The 20,348-nt window shown below is 37.5% G+C and overlaps 1 protein-coding gene across 13 annotated transcripts in view; it reads left to right on the top strand.

Annotated features, from left to right (window-relative positions):
- Positions 1-20,348, top strand: part of GPHN (gephyrin) — a 281,858-nt gene that overhangs the window by 150,305 nt on the left and 111,205 nt on the right. For 6 of the 13 annotated variants that reach the window (XM_082761973.1, XM_082761965.1, XM_082761970.1 and 3 more), the window contains 2 exons: positions 1,252-1,290; positions 17,239-17,333. In XM_082761973.1, the coding sequence (XP_082618099.1) occupies positions 1,252-1,290; positions 17,239-17,333 (134 nt within the window). Of the gene's footprint in view, positions 1-955; positions 1,028-1,251; positions 1,291-17,238; positions 17,334-20,348 lie in introns of those variants that run through there. The other 7 variants (XM_082761966.1, XM_082761976.1, XM_082761972.1 and 4 more) reach the window with 3 other exon arrangements.

The following is a 20,348-nucleotide window of genomic DNA, read 5'->3' as shown; positions in this document are numbered from 1 at the left end:
CCTCTGCCTAAATTTCCTGTCACTTTAAGCCCAAATAGTTTTTGATACAGGGAAGTTTGGATATGGAAGAGATTCCTGTTCTGTGACCACAGTTTCTAAAATTGAAATTATATTATCTTCTACTATTCCTGTGCCTTACTCAGCTGAAGGGAAAATGAATGGCTGATACCCAGAGGATCAGTATAAATAACGTTCCATCAGCTTAGCCTCTTACTACTGTACCGTATTCCTTAAAAGCTTTGTTGCTTATGAATACACAGCAATTTTGTGTGGATACTGTTTCTGTGACCTTTCTAAATCTTAATTCAGCAATGCACAGTAGAACTAATCATTCCTTTGGTGTGTCTAAGGCTCTTCAGTTTGCACGAAAGCGAAGAGTTGGCTTCTTGATGCATGTTATTGCTCGATCAAAATGGGTGTCATTTTTCAGCATTCGCATAAGAAGTTAACGTACAGGCGGATACGTACACACATAGTGTAGACCTTTAAGAGAACAGAAATAGTAAAGTTTGGTTCCTGGCTGGTTGGCTTTTAGTGATGGAAGATGAATAAAGAGACCCATGACTGAAAAGACAGATGAGTTAAATTACTGAACTTAGTTATTGCTGTTTTATCAGTTCTTGCATTCCAGACTTCATTATGTGTTTCTGAAATGGAGTAACAGCTAACATTTCTGTAACATGGTTTAGTTTGTTTAAAAGAACAACCATGTTAAATAACAGAGTGCTCTGTGCAGCAAAAGCGTTGATAAGTGTTGGACTTTTGCAACTCTTGCCACAGAAGAAGGTTATCCCACAAGACTCACAAGACTAATACTGTTCTTTAGTGCGGGTTTATCTAAGCCAAATTCAAACACGAGCCTACACTAGTGATGAGTAACAGTTAATGACTTGTGCAGTTTATCTCACAAATGGCCGTCATCGGCTAACGGGTACTCCTGTTCATCTTCACAAGATATTTTGCAGTGGATATGGGAATGAGCTCACAGGACCATCCCCTTTCCCCTCTTATACACCTTGTGCTAGAGGTAAGTGTGGTTTTGGGGAACAAGGGTGGGATGTCATGAGATAAAAGTGAATGTGGGCTTCTTAAATTTTTTGCAAACCTCAGTAAAGGCATGTGTCTGGGGATGGACAAAGATTCAGCTGAATTCTTATTTTTTGCCCAAAGAGGTTACCCAGTCCTAAACTGACATGCTTTCCTTGAACTGGGAGTCAGAAATCCCTTTTCTCTTCTGTTTTTCTGCTGCAGAAATTCCCAACATTCCCATTATGTGGGCTCCAGAGAGGGGTAAGCAACATCTTCAATCCCACCCAATCATTTCCAAACTAATTCTTTGCTAGTATTTTTTTGCTTTTTAAATCATCATCAGAAACAGTTTTTAGATACATTTTTCCCATTCATTTGATTTTCTTGTGGATTCTCATATTTTTGTTTTATAGGAAGGTCCCATGACCTCCCCAAGTGCTAGGGTCAGACTCATCTGCTGTTTCCATTTGTGTGCTATTCTGTGGATTTTCATGGTTTGCTCTGATCTAATGATATTACCAGAGGGTGAGCATCTAGATTCTTGGGACTGTTTCACTCATGGTATCTTAAGTTGTTGAAAAAGCACTGTCACCCTGCTTCCTTGTCAGTCAGTTAACAGGCTTATGTTTTATCCTTGCTGACAGTTGCGTCTGATTATCCATGGGCGTTGGTCTTCTGCTACCTTGCCTGTCTGGGGACTGCCTGGCATTCACTACTCTCTCTTATTTTCTCTATTGCTGGCTGTGTGGCGTTGTCCTCCCAAAATCTTGGCCCTTTGCCTGACTGTCTGGCATTACCTCTTGACCAGCTAATTGCTCGACAGTGACTACCTGCTGCCCTGTCCATCTGTTGACTGGCACATGTCGCCGCCTTCCTGTCCCTTGTATCCGATCACACGTCGGCATCGGCTTTCCACTGCCCCGTCTCCCACTTCCAATGCCTGACATCACCTTCCTGCTGAGTGCATCTGCTGACTTTGCGGAGTTGTTCTTCTGCTGCTTGGCACACCTGCTGTGTGGTACTGCTTTATCGACTTGCTGAATGTCTGGCATTTTCCTCCTGCCTTTTCACCTGCTTCTTGATTATAGTGTCCCCTCGCTGCTCTTTGAGTCTGCTTACTCACTGATACTTGCTCTTTTGCTGTCCTGTCTACTTGCTTTTATGCCTGGCATTTCTATCACATTGTCCTGCCCACCTGCCTAGATTTTGTTTCTAAATATGCATCAGTCTGAAAACTTAAGAAGAAATGTAAGGAATGGGGAAACAATATTGTCTGGCTCCTTCATGGTCTGATTCAGTTCAACATACCAGCCAAAAAACTGATCTCAGGACCTGCACCCAGTTTTTTGATAGATTTGCTCACACAAATCCCTGTCCCTTCTTAGGATAAAAAAAAAAAAAAGAGAGAGAGAGAGAAAAAAGAGAAAAAAAAGGCTCCCAAATCTTACTTAATCTTTACTTCATCACCTCATTTGATAGGTGTATTACTATTCAGTAATACTGTGTTAAGTATCCATTTCAGTAACAATTCAATACTAAATCAAATCACTAATATTGCCTATAGTAATCTTGCAGAATCCATGGAAGGTAGGTAAAAAAAAAAGGGGGAAAAGAAAAAAGAAAAAAACAACAAACAGTATGTTACTGAGGCTCAGAAAGATTAAGGGCTGAATGTCGAGCTATACCAAATAAACAGTGGATCAAAGGATCTAAATAATAAATTTTGGATATTTCTTATTTAAAGCACAAGGTTGTAGCTAATATTAATAAAAAAAAACCACACTGGATCTGTATGGGATTACCAAACTGCAATGTGTCCCAGTTGTTTCCTACTCCGCTGAGCTTTCTGTTCTGGGAGAATGTTCAGTTGCCAGCTTACAGAAACCTTTTTGTTACTTTTTCACAGATTAAGAACAAAGTCTTGTCTACATGCTAAGGTCCACGGTGAGGGTCCATAAATCAGTGTCAGAGCTTATTGTAGGAAGCAGGATTTCCTGCTTCTTTTCTTTTAATGCCAGTCACTTGTCCTCTGCTTTCCTAGTTCTGCCAGTTTCTAGCTTATTATGTGTGTGGTTTGAATTATGCTTTTGAATCCAGTACTAATTAGGAACTGGGGTAAATATTCTGTTATAATGAACCCTGTCATCTTTTCATCATAAAGTCTTCCTATTCTTAATTATAATAGCCTTTTAACCTCACCTTTTAAACTCTCAATAGATTATTATATATTATATGATATACAGTATTATGTTGCTATCTTCTGAGGTACCCTAAGTAGACTAACTGATGTCTGACCTTACCCTCAGGTCAGCATTCCCTGACTCAGCAGCCTCTTTCACTTGTACCGGACTAGCTCTGGGATCTGAGAGACACTGTGAGAGCACAGCTTGCTCCCAACACCTTCTTGCCACTGCGGAGAACAGCTCCCAGTGTGGCAGGCATTGTTCAAGTAAGAGCCAACAGGAACCTTCTCCCAGCTGTCACATTGGCCTGTCGAAATCTGTTAGGCTTCTTTCTGCTGTGAGGAACTTCAGGACACATCTGCCTTTACTCCCTTACAGTGTCCTAGGCTCTGCTGCTGTCCCTCATCTCAACTCTCCTTTGTTTCTCCAAACAGACTTTCTTCTCAGCTTAGCAAACTCTTAAAGACAGCAGGCTCACAGTCTCTCACTTCCCACCAACTTCACACTGCTGGGGGTTCTGGTTAGAAGAACAGATCTCAGTGGCAGAACACTTTCTGGAAGCTTTAACTATGTGTGACCTTGTTTTGCTTCTTTCCTAGGCTGTTGTTTGAGAACTGGCAGCAAGTGGGGTCATTAGAAGAGAGGAGGAATATTCACCCTAGCACTGTAGGGCTGCTGGACAGTTTGTGAACTCATTTCTGATCCCAAGAACCATAAGTCATTCTCTGGTGTATCGTTTCAATTAATTCATTTTATCTAAATTAATATTACCATGAAAAAATTGCTAGTTTTTAAGTAATATTCAGGTTGTATACATTTTAAACTAAACAAAATGCAGACAAACACCAGAAGCTGAAGGAAAATAAACACTATGATTTTCCTTGAGTCTATGCAATTTTCTTAGTTGAAAATTATACCTACTGGAAAATTGATGCAGTGCAGTCTCAGGCAGCTTCACAGTAAAATATCCTGGTGAATCAGTTTTCCAGCTGCAGTGATCAAGCTATAGTACAAATATTTTAATCATTTAAAAAAAATGTATATTTAGTTGAAAGAATACATTATAGTTTTTATGTTATAAAAGAGTTACGATTTGGTTCAAGAAACAAAAACCTGCACACAAAGCTCTGGGAATAGCATCACATCTATCAAATTCCTGTTGTTGTTGTTAAAACATTTCTTGGTTTATCCTGTGCACTTTTCAACAAAAAGTTAGTTTCTAGAACACTTGCGAAGAGTTATAAGTCTTTCCAGCTTATAGCATTTCTCTTTCCAGGAAAACTAAATTTCCTGTTTTCAGGCTAAGTGTATCTCAGTTTTGTTTTCTGTTACTGGACTTTTCCTTCCTTTCTCTCTCTGATAAAAAAACGTTTCTAGTAGTCATTTCCTGAACTACTGTCTAAATCCTGCAAATTATTTTTCAGAAAAGTGTTTTTCGTACCTTCTCCTCGCTTCAATAAAGTATTTAGATTTCATTAAAATTTTTATAGTTTGCTTTTTTTTATTTTTCTGTGTTTTGTAGAGGTATCATCTCTGATGATGCTCAGCATTGTAGCATTTAAGCAACTAATTTCTTCTGTTGTTTCTGAAGAAAAAACAAGATTCCTGATTAATACAAGTCTTTTGGTCTCAGAAAGATAGATTTAAGCATTATTATTTTCTTACTCTTGGGATTTCCAGGTGTTCCACTGTCCTAATCCACTTAATCTCTACTTTCAATTCCAGTTGAAGTTTTCCATTATTTTAAGAACAATGTGTCTGTTAGTGACTTGTATCAAATTAGAATTCAAAGTCTGTTAAGTCTGTATGTTGTTTCTGAATCCAGTTTGAAAGAACTATTTGTTTAATTTTAGACACGAATGCCTCAGATGTTAAATGTAATGCTAAAGAACATACGTGCCCTTTGGTTTATGCATTTTCATCAGTGACGAAGGCTTTTGCTGTCACAACTCATGTAACAATTCTGCTGAAGGTATAGTGAGACAGAGTAAGTTCTAGTGTCTCTCTACTTTTGCCTCTTTACTTAGGGTAAATAGCTTTCACTGGAAAAAATAAGGAAACAGGTACACAGAACAGATCTAAGAACCAATACAATACTGTTTTAGTAGGATTACTGCTGAGCATCACACTTTGTAACCTATATTTTTTTCTTTTATTCTTTTGAATAAATTTAGGAAGATTTGAATGCAGCATCCTCTGGATTCTCTTTTCTTAAAATGTTCTTTAGAAAATGGTTAGAAAATGGTGTTTACATGGTTATAATGTCTAATCAGTGTCTAATTGATTCCTTGTTAAGGTAGTATCTGTGGCTTCAACTTAATAAATTTTCTTAGGTGATTAAACTGATGTATTCACTGAAGTTATATGTGGAAGTGACCCAGTCATCTATCCCTCATTGACTGTTGCTGAACTGTGTCCAGTCAAGTTTTAGATTTTGAATTTGCTGGAACTTCTTTCACTTTACTTCAGTGTTTGATCAAGTCAGATATCATAGTTTGAAAGTTTTATGGTAGACTGCACCTGAACTTCTGCTTGATTTATTTTTTTCTATTCTGATTGTACATTATAGCAACACTTAATAATCTTTTCCACCTTTCGTGTTTGCTTTTACTAAATATTTGTAAACCTTAATTGGAGTTTTTCTTTCAATCTTTTTGCATATAGACTGTAGTATTTTTTAAATAAACTTTGTTTTGGGTGGTGTTGCAATCATGTACATCACTGAAGTGGCAGATTTTGCTGATTCTAAAGCTAAGTGAAACCTACACATTGCCCTATTTTTAGGCTAAGTTTTGGGGCTAAAGCTTCTTTTTCAAGAGTGGAAAAAATGACTGGCTTTTTGCCCGTTCTAAGAGCTGACTAGTTACTTCTCTGAAACAAATTAATGCATATTTATACAGAATTAATACATGAACAGAAAACCCTAAAACTATAGTCTCTCTTCAACTCTTCTGCATAACATACAAGTTCTGCTAATTTCTGCTGTTCAGCATTGGTGGTTCCTGGGATGAGAAGGACAGAAGGATATAGAGCTCTTTTAGATTTCTTTGTCGCTGGAGAGTTTTGTTTCTTGTAGACTTACTAGTCTAGCTGGTACTTCTGGGTTTTTCTCAATTAATAGCTTGCCATGTTGTTAAGACAGCTTAATATTTTCACCAGAAATATTTAGTGTCTTTATTTCTCTTCCTTGATGTTTTCCTTACAAATGAGGTTTGTTTTTTTTTTGTTGTTGTTGTTGTTGTTTGTTTTTTAATTAATTCTGTCTATTTAGACACTGTACTGGGCAACTGAGCTTAGGTGCATGCAATTTCTAGGTTATTCTGAATTACCCTTTCATCATCCACATAAATTATATTGAAATACTGCTGTCTGATTGTTTTTGTCTTAGGTTAATCTTCTTAAAGCTGTGATTTTGTATTTGCTGCTCTCTGTATGTGAGCTCATTGCTGTAGTAGTGAGCTGCTTAGCTTTTTCTGCGAGTCCAGATTTATCTACATTTTAAATATACAGAGGAAGAACTAATTTTTTTGCCTGTGCCTAAGAATCTCTGCCTTACTGGTTGTTAAAAGCTATCACTTTTCTCAGTGATCCACTTATATGCTGCTAGTATAAAAACCAGTCTACTGAAGAAGTTTGTCCATGGCGAGTTTTATTAAAAAGAAATTGCTACACACCTGATGGTCTGCTACTTCAAGAATAGCTGAAGTTAAGTGCAAGGGCAAGGAGGCACTTTCAGAAACAATTTTGCTATATCTATATTAATGAAAAGGAGCCTACGTTACAAGAGCTTTGTTTTAAGAGCAGTTAGGAAGTAGGAGGACAGAATTTGTATATACAAATATAGCTATGGTATGAAAGGTAATGTGCCATCTTTTAAAACTGGAAGAAACTAGTGTTTTGGATACAAACATCTTTATAGAAAAGATCCTAAGAATAGTGAAATAAGAGGAAAACATACTCAATTTTTTTACTTGTTATATTGCTATGTTTTCTTATTATCAATAGTAAACATTGTAAACTGTTGGTTAAAATCAAATTCCAAAGAAAAAAAAAATGTTCATATTTAAAATTCTTAACATTAACAGTAGGTTAGGAATTCTGTTGTTTTTCATTTCAGTGCTCTGTGCTGTACTTGTCTAAAAAAGTACTTTTTTAAACATTAAATTGATGTGGTGATAAGAGATAGACAGCCACAGTCCATCTTTGAGAGTTCTTATGAGACAATTGAATTATGCCTTTATATCTTACTGTTCAAAATGTTGAAGTCAAATAACAGGTTATTTACTGAATGTATTCTTAAAATAACTCTATGGATTACAGAGCATTAGAACCAAAACAAGTTTGTACTAAGAGTGTCCATCTTCTCTAAGAAGCTTTTTAATCTAATGCTGTCCATGAGAATCTTGGAGAGTAAAAACAACAACAAAAAAAGTGTATACAGGAAATCATTAGACAGAGTGCACAGTTGGTCACTGGTTTTCAAAATCTGTTCAGTTGTTCAGTTCCTATGAGTACATCACCCAGGTGTACCTCAGTCAGCAACTGGTCAGGCTCTAGATGCATGAATTGCATCACTGGATCTATCTCACTGAAGAATTGTCCCTATAAGTTTTTAGGTTATGGCATAAGTATCTGAAAGCAGTTGTTAAAACGATTCTTTATCATTTACTTGGACAGTGAGGATACTATGTAAGAGAATCTTAAGAGAAAGTGAAGTACTTTTTGTAGTTCTTGTAATGGGTGTATTCTTGAAAATCCTCAGCAGTCCATCCTTTGTACTGTAGAAGGTGTATTTTAGGAGGGATTTTGTAGAATCTTCAACACTGATGGTTTTAGATCTAAAATTGTTTGGAAGAGATACGTGGCAGAATCTCACTGGCGTTCCATAGGCAATATTTATTCTTCAGGGAGGGTAGCAAATGATAGGAAGCAATAGACAATGTTGCTGTTGTTCTCAAAAGAAAAGTTTCACATCTCAATCTCAGTACCAAATGCTTTAGAGTTAAAGCACTGCAAAATGATTTATTTGGAGAAGTAAAATTGCGAGTAAAGACTCCAAATTATTGCACTGCCAACGAGACCAGGCAAGTTCTTAGGAAACAACGTTAGTTTCTGGCTGGTGGCTTCATTCTCTGTGTGCGCTGACGAGGATCTGTAAATAATAGGTTCTCTTCCTGTGGTACTAAATCAAAACTTAGCAAAAGTGATGGTTTTGTTTCTGTTTTTGGTTCTAAACTTTATTGCTTAAAATACTTATTTTATATAGTTTTTTAAACTATAAAGAATCCAAGGTCAACACCAGTTTTGTATGAAATATGCTAACTGTAGCCTGACTCCTCTTTGGTATAGGTAAATAGTCTAGAAGTTAGTACACATGTACTACACAGGGTAAATTTTTATGAGACAGGGCTCCCTAGTTATTGTAGCGTTAGTAAAAGCTCATTATGTTGTCAGCTGCAGTACTTGTAGAATTCTTAGTGGTATTGATTAGAATTATTTCTGCTCATTTCTCTCATTTCTACTGCATGGTTCTGTAATCTGCTAAGAACAATTTTTTTTTTTCACTTCTCCAGTTTTGTTCCACTTTAATTTTTAAGGAATGTTGCAGAAGTTGTGACAGATAACATAGATTCTTACATTTTATGTTTAGTTTGAAGTAACTGGGGGGAAAAATAATAGAATAATAATAAATACATAACATTTTAGCAGTGATTTTGGAATAGCAGAGTGGTGTCTCTACCTTTACCAGCATTTCTTCGTCTGTACTACTTGTATTAAACAGCTAGCAAATGATTCTTACATGAAATGGAGTTGAGGTGGGAAGCACAGACGTTTTCATATCAAAAAGAGGGCTGAAAAAAAGAAATAGCCACCTAGCCCTGCTTTGGAACCAAGTGCATGAACTTGTTTCCAACTGTCATTTTCACAAGCTAACATTTATATCCTCTCCTTCTTGTAAGTATTTTACCTTTTGGCACTGGCTTCACACACATACATTATACAATTGTAACATGCTGCATCTGATGGGCTGCATAAGTCTTCATTGAGCCTAAATGCCTTCCTCGTAGTGCAGAAAAGCGTTTTGTGCTTTCTTTGCAGGGTTAACTGTTTCTAGCAATGAATATTCTGTTGGTTTCAGCACAGTGTATGAGGGTGAGTCATAAAATCAAGATCCATTTGGATGGCATATATATGTTATATATATTTACTGTCAGAGAATTTTGTTCAGCATTCAGGATTAAAAAAATATTGTTAATAACACTAAATATATATTAGACGTTATGTAAAGAAATTGCTTATTTTTTGATTGCTCAGTTGCAACAATTTCTTTGACATTTGTATTACATAAATGGGGCAGGTGAGTCATTGATCTATAAAGTTCATGTAAATCAAGTACAACCAGATACAAACCTACTGAGGTACAGATACAAGTTGAAAATCCCACAATGTTGGTTTTTCTACTATATTGATTTAACTTTTCCTTTTCTTTATTGTATATAAAAACGTGAAGCATCTTCCCCCAGATGTTTTGCAAGCTGTAAATAAAAGTGAAGCTGAGTGTTATGAAGTAAATCTGTTGAGTAGTTTTATTTCAGCTGATGAAAACAAGGTCTCTAAGGAAAGTTACAATAAATACTACTGAGTTTGATCTTTATTATTTAATGCACACCTAGGTAATTCTTTGTTTATAGAAATAACTATCATTGGACTCCAACAAATATATTAATGGCTCAGTCATGTATAAGTCATTGAAGTATTGTCAGAGGTACCTCTATCAGCCAGTTGCTTTTCATGTTTACATGCACAGTGGAGTTGTACTGATAAAATCATTTGCTGATATTGGCTTATAAACACGGATGTGCAATTAGCTCCAGGCTTCTGAGTCTCTTGCCGTAGGCATTAGGTACCAATAAATGGTACGATGGGTCTCAATGAATTGAGTGAGGGAATTTGAAGGCAAGTTCTAGGCACAGGGAATCATGGATACAGAGAGAAACAGAAGACAAAGAGTCTGTATTTGATCTAATCTAACAGCAGGTATTGCTGTGACACTTTTGTTCCTCACAAAGATAATTTCTGTAGGGTCGTTCTGTGAAGTCCAGGGCTTTGCTGGCAGCAGAGTCACTGTGAATATGCTGAAAAAGCAAGCAAACTTCAAATCAGCATTCCTGTGCTGCTGAACTGTTGTCAGTGGAAATGCTACTGATATGTGCAGATACACCAGATGGTAGGTTTAATTTTTAGTTGGCTACACTAAATCAGGGTTTCATCCACCTTTGGCTTTATATAGATTTGAGATGGGAGAGGAAAAGGAATATGTAATCATGTCACTTATGGGAGAAATATATAACAAGCTGGACATGGATAAAGGGAGAAGTTGATAGAATAATCCACCCTAGTAAGTTTAGACATGGCCTGTTTTATGTGCAGTAAATTTATAAAATCCTGTGAGAGCTCTCAGGATGTGCCGTTATGGATATGATACCTGTACCTACATTTAACATCAAAAACACTTAACACAAATATCAAAGTGGTGTATCACCAGACTCACACTGAGCTTCTTACTGTGCAGTGGACGTGACAGCAGCCTAGGTGGTTACTTAATGAGGAGGAACAACACACACACATGGGGCAGCATGGGGCTCATGCCTACCTAGCACCATCCAGTGAGCCCAAACTTAGTGATAGGTGCTTACTTAAGAATTTCATCAGAAACTCTCCACTACTCTGGGACCATATAGCAGTTGACAGGTTTTTACAGACCCACATAAGTAGCACTCATGGATGTTTTATTGTTGAGGAAATGATGGTTGTCAGGCTGCTACTTTTAAAGCGTGTAGCCAGGTTCATTGCTGTGGGTGTGCATTTCGTCAAAAGCTCTGGAATGTCAGCAAACACCTACGTCTGGGATCCACCTTGTGCAGAAGCAACTCTTCGCTGCCTTCTGGATGCAAGCCATTGTTGACTGACATGGAACTGTGACAGCTAATTTGACATCAAGAAGCCAATAATCATAGTTGTGTATGTATGAAAGGACAGCTGTTGCTTGTTGTATCTCAGTGGGCAACTCATCCATGGTCACTGAACAATATAATTACAAGTGATAGCACTTCAGTGTACTCCTGGACCTGACCAATCACTATGTGTACTTCACTTACACTGAAACACACGCACAAGATCTTGTGCATCTCATGTGTGTTTCTGAATTCCAGCTTCTCTTTGGTCATGTTAGCATATTCTTCCCTTCTTGCACCATAAATTCTGGTATTTTCAGTGTTAGTAATGACAAACTCTGCCAGTTTGTATAAGGACATTATAGGCCTACTTTCATTTGTATAGTACGGCTATATGAGGATAAGGGGATAGTCTTCTAGCAGAAGCTCTTAGAACTCCATATGGACCTTCACACATCAGTAGCAGGGCTGAGGGTACTTGAACTATCAGCCCTGAGTTTACCACCTTTTTTGCTCTGATATCAGAGGGATCTGGATAGGATGGACTGCTGGGCTGAGGTGAATGGGATGAGGTTTAACAAGGCCAAGTGCTGGGTCCTGCACTTTGGCCACAATAACTCCATGCAATGCTATAGGCTTGGGGCAGAGTGGCTAGAGGACTGTGAAGAGGAAAGAGACCTGTGGGAGTGTTGGTCGATGCTCGGCTGAACATGAGCCAGCAGTGTGCTCAGGTGGCCGAGAAGGCCAATGGCATCCTGGCCTGTATCAGGAATAGTGTAGCCAGCAGGAGCAGGGAGGTGATCGTCCCCGTGCACTCAGCTTTGGTGAGGCCGCACCTCGAGTACTGTGTTCAGTTTTGGGCCCTCACTACAAGAAAGACATCAAGGCCCTGGAGCGTGTCCAGAGAGGGGTAACAAAACTGGTGAGGGGTCTGGAGCACAAGTCCTGTGAGGAGTGGCTGAGGGAACTAAGGGCGTTTAGTCTTGAGAAGAGAAGGCTCAGGGGAGACCTCATTGCACTCTACAACTTCCTGAAGGGAGGTTGTGATGAGGAGGGGGTCAGCCTCTTCTTTCTGGTAACTAATGATAGGACTCGAGAGAATGGCCACAAATTGCACCTGGGGAGATTTAGATTAGATATCAGGAAAAACTTTTTCTCTCAAAGAGTGGTCAGGCACTGGTGCGGCCTGCCCAGTGAGGTCCTGTGGAGTCCATTTTGGATGGTGTTAGTGAGAATGGTTCCTGTCAAGCCTTCCATCCATAGAAAAAACATAGAATATTATCATACAAGATACTAGGTGCATACAATAAGAAAGAATCAAGGAAAGATAGCATGATGGTAAGAATGAGTGACTAAAAAGTGATGTTTATTCAGTAACTTTCCTATATATTGAGAGAAACCAACTGCTGTAACCTTTATTTGTTATTGTACTAAGACAAGATATAGATAACTGGTTTTCAGGCTACAAGCTGTAATCAGTCTAGCTCCATGTAAGCTCTATTTTCTCACCAGCAAAATAAGAGTAGGGAAGTAGAGAATAAACTGAAATAGCTGACTTGTGAATCAAAATTACAGGCACACACGTTATCTCCAGCAGAGGTACAGTGATAACCTTGAAGATGGTATCTTATCTGCAAGCTGAGCGAGGCAATTTTTGTTCTTAATGTATACACCTCTTCTACACCTCGTTGACAGATGTGAATGAAATTTCTGTTGTATATTTGACTGGTCAGTTCTCTGTAGTTCTTCATCCAGTCTTCTGAGGTTTGACTTTCTGTTTTGCAAGTTCTGCTGGAGAGGGTATACAGATATTTCCTTGTTTATGAATTTTCAAGACTTCTGCATTCGGTGTAAAGCTCAAATACACAATAATATGTTATCTGTGCTGATTCTATAGTCTGTTAAATATAACTTGTCTGCAAATCTGTTCATTAATTTGCATAAATTGCTTTACAATTTTCTATACAAAGTCATAGATTTGAACTTTTCCAACAGAAATAATATTTCCTAACAGAGGCAATCTCGGTCATATTAATTTGATCAAATGTATTATGACTTCCTCAGTCTCGTATTTGCATTTTAGTTCAAAAGATAGAACTATATTACTTCCCCCAAACTGCTGAAGGGTGTATAAAATGTCTCAGATCATTACTTACTCAGATCATTACTATTAAGAGGTCAAACTTGGCCATGTTTAATACCTAAAAGAGAAAGATAAGGAGTTTCTGAGGTTTTCAAGAAGAAGAGTCCTAAGTCTTTTAATTAGGTTGGTCTGCAGTAGGTATATCCTCCAGAAGCTGCCTGGGAGGGCTTCCACATAATGTAATTTATATGAAAGAAAAGAAAGGCAGTGAACCAGCAGAGAACTCTGTGAAACCAATTGGCAGCGAGCCATCTGTTAAGCAACCACAGCTACGTCAGAGACATCTAAAAATATATCCACTGGATTGGGAACATAATGCCCTAACTCCAGTAAAAAGGCACTTTGAATACTATCAAAAATATGTTTTACAATAAATTGCGTTTATTCATGTACCAATGAAATATAAAAGAAACTGTCTCGTAGACATTGTTGTTAAATCCTGAATAGTAGTATTTCAAAATATTTTTTTAATTGTTAGCCTCTGTTTCTCTCTGGATTAGAAGCTACCATTTTATTGCTTCAATTTCCATTTTCTCTCTCCCTGGTCCCCACATAGCCTGGCACTTGTATCATATCCTGTCTTCCTTTTTACTTTTCCTGAGGTTTCCCCTCATTTATTGTCTGTCCAAGCCACCTTGTGCAGTCTTATTTCTAGCCCACTCATCGCATTCACCTGCCCTCACTGTACTCTGTGAACTGCCAGTTCTGTGGCTCCACGCAGCATTTCTCTGCTACAGGTTTCTGAGTTTCATCTCAAACAGGGAAAAGCCATAAGGTTGATGCCAATGGTCATGAAATTTTGGCATGTCTTAAAACTGAAAAATATCAGATATAATGACTTGAAATGAAGTCATATCTTTTGCTAAGTCTGTCGCACTCTGAAAATATCTGACTACTTCTATATTAGAATTCTTCAGTTTTGTCTGTCACTGTAATGTGCGTACTAGTTTTTCTGGTAATATGCTCAGTACATTTCTCCCTCTTGCACAGTCAACCAAAACCCCAGTATCCTCTAATCCTAAGTGAGTAAAGAAAACTGAGCCGTGCTATTAGGGGTTGGCTTCAATAAGCTAGGCACTTTGTTGATGATTTTTTTCATAATTGTCATTGAAGGCATCTAAAATTGCTCATAAAGCAAAGTTTGACAATCTTAACTCAGTCTTGCTCAAGTATTGGTAAAGCGTGAAGGATGTGTGTGAAGAATGCTGTGTGCGGATGCCGGTGCTGGGCATTTAGCTCCCAGGCAGGACACAGAAGAACACAGCCTTTTGGCATCTCTCTTCCACCCTTCCATCAGTCCTGGAAGAAGCATTAGAAAGCCTGCCCAGCAGCACTTCACTGCGCTGTTAGGTGGAACCACTATTTCTTACGGAGAGGCACAAAGTATCTGCACATCGCTGCAGCACCCTTAATTTCCTTCATGCCCGTAAGTATAGCCAGAGTGGACTTCCCAGTGTGATGGTGATTCCAGCTCCTGTACATCAGACATTTTAAGTCGTGTTATTTAAGGACATCCAAAAAGTGGGCTCTCCAGTGCCTGATTTCAAGGGCAGATGTCGCTGTAAAAGATGTTTACTTAGCAGCAGCCATTTTGGCTGCATCCACCCATAGACTACAGGAAGCATTCCCTGTCTGTAGAAGGCTGCCCGCAGGAATGAATACAAGCATGTGTATTTTGAAACAAGTATTTTTAGAAACTTATGTTGAGGGCTGCTGCTTGGACTTTCTGCCCTTTCAGATTTTGCTGTTGCTCAGTTTATACATTTTTAATAATCACATTGCCTGCTAGCAGTGACATTTTGTGAAGGTTATTTTTCTTGTGAAGTTAGAGAATGGACTAGAATTTCATTGAAGGACTTCCGGAGCTGCAGGATCATTGTTTGTGCAATTCTTTTGCATCTTCTACTACCTTTGAAGCCTGTTTAGAATTTTAACTAATGATATCTTCAAAGTGTCACTGTGCTCAAGGGCAAAAAAGAAATCTCAAAATGCACGTTACATTTAAAACAAGTTTTGAATAGCTTTGAAGCATGGCATTAGCTGAAAATAAAAGGCATTGATATATACTTACTGTGTATGCACACACAGAGACTTCCATGTTTCATCAACTTTTTCATTGTCAGCAAAGTGTCCCTACACCACTGCAGTGCATTTCTCTTCAGAATTTTTAATGTGCAATTGATAATTTGATACCTCAGCAGGTGTCTTTTGGCATTCTCTCTCAATGCAGAGGTTTAACTTTTGTCTATATAATTTCTCGTCTGCTTATTCTCTTTTCCCTTTTGTAGAAATACTGACACAAGGTTGTATATATATGCCTTTTCTGGTTCTGAGTAGAGGGTGGCAGATAGTAAAACCAACATGATATGCTGGAAATAAGAGACTGTGGTGTTAGCTACTGAATTAAAATTGTTTGGTTTTATATAAACCAAAGTTCTTGCTTCCCACAACTGAAGACATACCAGGTTTGCTTAGTGATAAAAGACTTGATGGTTTACTTGAGGTAGTTGTGTCTGATGTCTTCTGACGCTGACATATTCCTCTAAAGCATATTAAGTGTTAGTGGCAATGTTTGAGAATACAGCTGGTGGAATACCTGTACTGGTTTGGTTTGGTTTGGTTTCTGTTTTGTTTAGTGCTTTCTGTGAAGTGTTCTCTCTGTATAGCTAGTCTTGGACTCCTGGATCCTTCAAGTAGGGATATCACTGCGTTAACTGTCATTTTCCTTCTCTGTGACATTGTTTTTTCTATTTGTAAACTTGGAGTTTATAAAAGTACAAAGATCTGATTTGTAATTTAATCTTTCCCACAAAATTATTTGTCTGGTTTTCTATTATATTCCTTTACCGTATCAAACTGCCAAGAAAATTCAGCTTATTCAGCGTGTCTTTACATTTAAGATTTGATTTTCTACTTCGATTTTGATAGCTGTGCTATCAAAAGATAGTAGTTTGGCTGGATGTTTTACAACAGATTTCACAGTTTTGTGAGCCTTGCTAACATTTCAGTTGTGCCAAATAATGTAGAATCTTGATTCAGAACATGAACCAAGGTGGTGCACTGAAAAGCAACCACTGTGAGAGAATTGGAGAGTGGTTAGGATTGTAACCTTCCTTGAAGGTGTTAGGTCCTAACTAAAGTTGGAGATTGGGAGACTAGAACTGATTGGGCATTTATGAAAATCTCTGTTAGGAAGGAAAGACAGAAGTTTTTGAAAATCCCTGGAAAATCATTTCCCAACTGATAACCTTGTCTGGGTAAAGGACTAAAAAGACAAGCATTTTCAGACTATGCTTCCAGGCTTCTAGATGCCCACTGCATAGGGATCGCTTGGCTAGAAGCCACCAGCCTGTTTGGAATCGCTGTTTTGCCGACATGATCAAAAGGGAAGGCCTCAGCCTCTGGCTGTTATCATTACCATTTTACTATTTTCCTGCCTGCCTGCTACATGGGCTTCCCTTGGCATTTTTTTTTCTGTCTTCTGCACAGACCAATTCACCCTTCTTGTGCCTGCAAAAATCTCAACTGGAAAATGTGAATGAGATTGAGGAGGAAGAGCAAACCATTACGTGCAGTCTTCTTTTTGCTTATTCCCAAACATTCCTTCCTTTCTGTTAGAAGGAGTTGTTATTTATGTGGTGTTGGTTTGTTTTTCCTACACATATAGGATCCTGACTTCTAAAATTTTCTGTAGGAGTCTTTACAATAAATGCAGCTAACAGTGCTTCTTCCTACCTCCTTGCCTTTCCTTATTTTCCACAACCAAGGGAAAATTCTTCAACATATTCCAGTGCTGAGAGTTTAGCAAGGACGTATTTTGGTTCTGAAACAAACAAAAAAGATTTTCTTACTCGAATTTCAGCTTGTTTCATACTTTTCTAGTCCTTGTTGCTTTTCACTCACTTTGCTATTTAATCTTTGATTACAGGCCACTAAAGAAGTAATAGAGCGAGAAGCCCCAGGGATGGCCCTGGCAATGCTGATGGGATCACTTAATGTAACTCCTCTGGGCATGCTCTCTAGGTAAGAATATTTCCTTCAGAATATGAAGTGAGCTATTTCCTTAGAAATATGCAAGGTAGGGGAATGACTATACCGAAATAACTGAAGATTGCCAGTGTTATCAAGACTGTAAGTCTTAACTTCAGAGAAGTGACCAAATTCCAAGAACAGTAATTGCATTCTCTCATTTTGTTCCCTTTGTAGTCTCCATTAGTCTCTATTTTCTTTGCCAGGGATATTGGTAATATCGATGCATGCTGTTAAGCAGCTGTCTTTTCACCCTAGAGCTGTGACATTTCAGTGGTGACTGAAGAACTCTTCTGTATGTTGTTCACCAACTGCTAAAATGCTTGTTTAGCAAAAAAAATGGAAAAAAAAAAGATTGGTAAATAGATACGTATTGTTGTGTTATTGCTTTTATTCCAGTACTAGCAAAAGCTCTCTGAATAAGTGAAAAGGTATTTTTTCACATGCTTTCAGATCTAGTACATTAACTCCTAAATTTTGATATTTCCTGTTAAATAGTTCTCAACTGATACTTTCCCTGTTGGTGTTTCTTGCTTATCAGTGACACCTCTTGTCATCCTGTATTTGCTTCTGGAGTTAATTTTTAATTTTATTCCTTCAAGATCTTCAGAAATGTGCATCGCTTATCTATGATAGATCTAGTAATATCAATGCAATTTATAAGTCAGTCTGTGATTACATGTCATTTCAAGGTAACTAAAAGGCAATGGCTGTTACAGTTTTTGTTTTCTCATTGCATAATGAGGGTATAACAATAATTATGTTATAAAATTATAAATAAAGCAGGAAGTTCAAATTTGTTTGAGATTTTGTATTCAGATAGTTGGATTTTTAAAGGACATTTAGATTTGAGTTTTAGTAGTTCAACAAAGTATTTCAAAACTTCTGTATCAATTTGTGTATCTGAAAGAGCAGCATTACCAAGGTAACAGCTTCAGATTCTGTCCAAACTAGCAAGTGCTTTCATTCTTTTATTTGATGAAATTTTAACATTGTAAGTTGTATATTTTGAAATATTTTAGCTGTTCTGTTTCTGATCAAGAGAAAGATATCCATTTAGATGACACTGAATAACCAACCTTGGTTTAGGATATGGTGTGATCAGGATGTCTGAAATGTTTTCCAGAATGCTGGACAGCAACCTGATTCTTTTATAGATAGAGCAAGAAAATATTCCTTAACCTACAGCCACTTTCAGTAGTCATTGACAACCATTACAGGGCATAACATCTCTGTGTATTTATACTGAAAATGTTTTACAAATGGACTTCATGCAGTCATACTAGGTCTTAAAAATTTCCCAGTGAAAACCTTTACTTCAGGCATATATGTAATCAGCATGCAAAGGGTTAGTATTTGTATAATATTCAGAGCATAAAGTACATAAAAATTAAAATAAAATACAGCATGATGGTTTCTTGTGCAATCTTTATTCTGCAGGAATTAACGTGTCCTGGGATTAAGTTTTTTATAGAATTTCTCTGCACTTGTTCAAGATGGAAGGGGGGACATTCAGTTTTTGTTGTGGTTGTCCTCTGTGTAGTCCTGTATCATTTGGGGTACTTTTTATTCAGGATCTTCTCTGAATGCAGACTCACTTCCTCTGGGATTTTTATTATATCATTTTTTACTCTAAGACATAAATTAGTTGCAAATTGTTATATTTTCTTAGAAAATTCTGCAAATTGAGGTAGTTTTGTTATCCCCCTTTTACAATATGAACTAAGCTATATATTACAAGTAGTCAAAAACATACACTAATTTAGGGCACACACTTTGAGAAATGTAAATCTTAATTTTTCAGAGTGTTTAGCTTTAAATGTCTCTTGTCTCAAGCTTAGCTCTCATTGACTTAATTTTGAAATTAAGTTCCTATGGATAGTCCTGCATGTAATTTACTCCAAAAAAAAAGCAAAAAAAAAAAAAGAAGGCAGAACTTTACTATGCAACATTAAGCTGACACTTCTGTAAATCACCTGCAGTTTGGGAATTCATACTGAATTTTTTCACTTGAACTTGCAGCAATTTTTATAAGGTATAGTCTGTTTTTCCTGACTGTGGACCAGCTTTAGAAGGTGGTAGAAAGTGCTGGGTTATTTTGCAGATTTGATTCACAGATACTTACTGACAAATGAAGAGTCTCTGAGATTTATAACTGGAATTCTGACCCGAGTTCCGTCAGGGAGTATCTTGGAGGGTCATAGGTCTTTCAGTGTTTCCTCTTTCTCTGTGACCTCCCAACTGTTCTTGTCCTAGAGTTAATCTCTTCACATGATTTCTTATGCAAGTCAACTATCTGTGCAGTTGCAGTCTTTAAAAAGCCTCAGTACCCCTTGCCCATCAAAACTTCTTTCCAGTGAGATGTGTTGCTTTTGTTTTTATTTTTTATTTTTTTTTTCCCAAAGAGATCGTGTTCCTCTCTTCTATCTCTGCATTCGATCTGTATTTTCTTCCCACATTCATTTTTTCTGTCTTTCTCTCTCATCTTGTTTTTTCTACAGGTCCTTTACTTCTATACATACTCTTTTTTTGTCAGACTTCTCAGGATTTTCATATGATTTATGTCCAATGCACCATCAGGCTGAGGATAACGGGATCCACAGCATCACTCTCAGTTGTTCCCCATTTTGAGGAAGATCATTAATTTATCTCTCACATTACCCACAACGTACACACCCTTGGTGTGTTTCTATGTTGTTGCCCACACACTATTTTTTGCAAGCCATGCAGTTCTTAAGTATTTTTACTTACTTTTGCATGCTGTTGTGAGAAACCATTGGCAACCCCATTTCTGTCTTAAGCCATTAGACATCACTATAATTCCTCAGTGGATATTTCCTGTTTCCTTTATTTTGAGTCTGTCATAAAGTGTAGTTTGACTACTGCAACAAATGTAAATGAGCACATTTTTTTAACTCGAGTTCCTCATCTTTGTTTTGCGGTAGAGTTACATTCAGTGACCTGGAATTCTTTCTTAACTTAGGGTGTATAATGTGTAAGAAGCGTGTA

Source organism: Aythya marila (assembly GCF_965140915.1).
Source record: "Aythya marila genome assembly, chromosome: 5".
Lineage (NCBI taxonomy): Eukaryota > Metazoa > Chordata > Aves > Anseriformes > Anatidae > Aythya > Aythya marila.
This window is presented reverse-complemented; position numbering and strand designations above follow the sequence as displayed.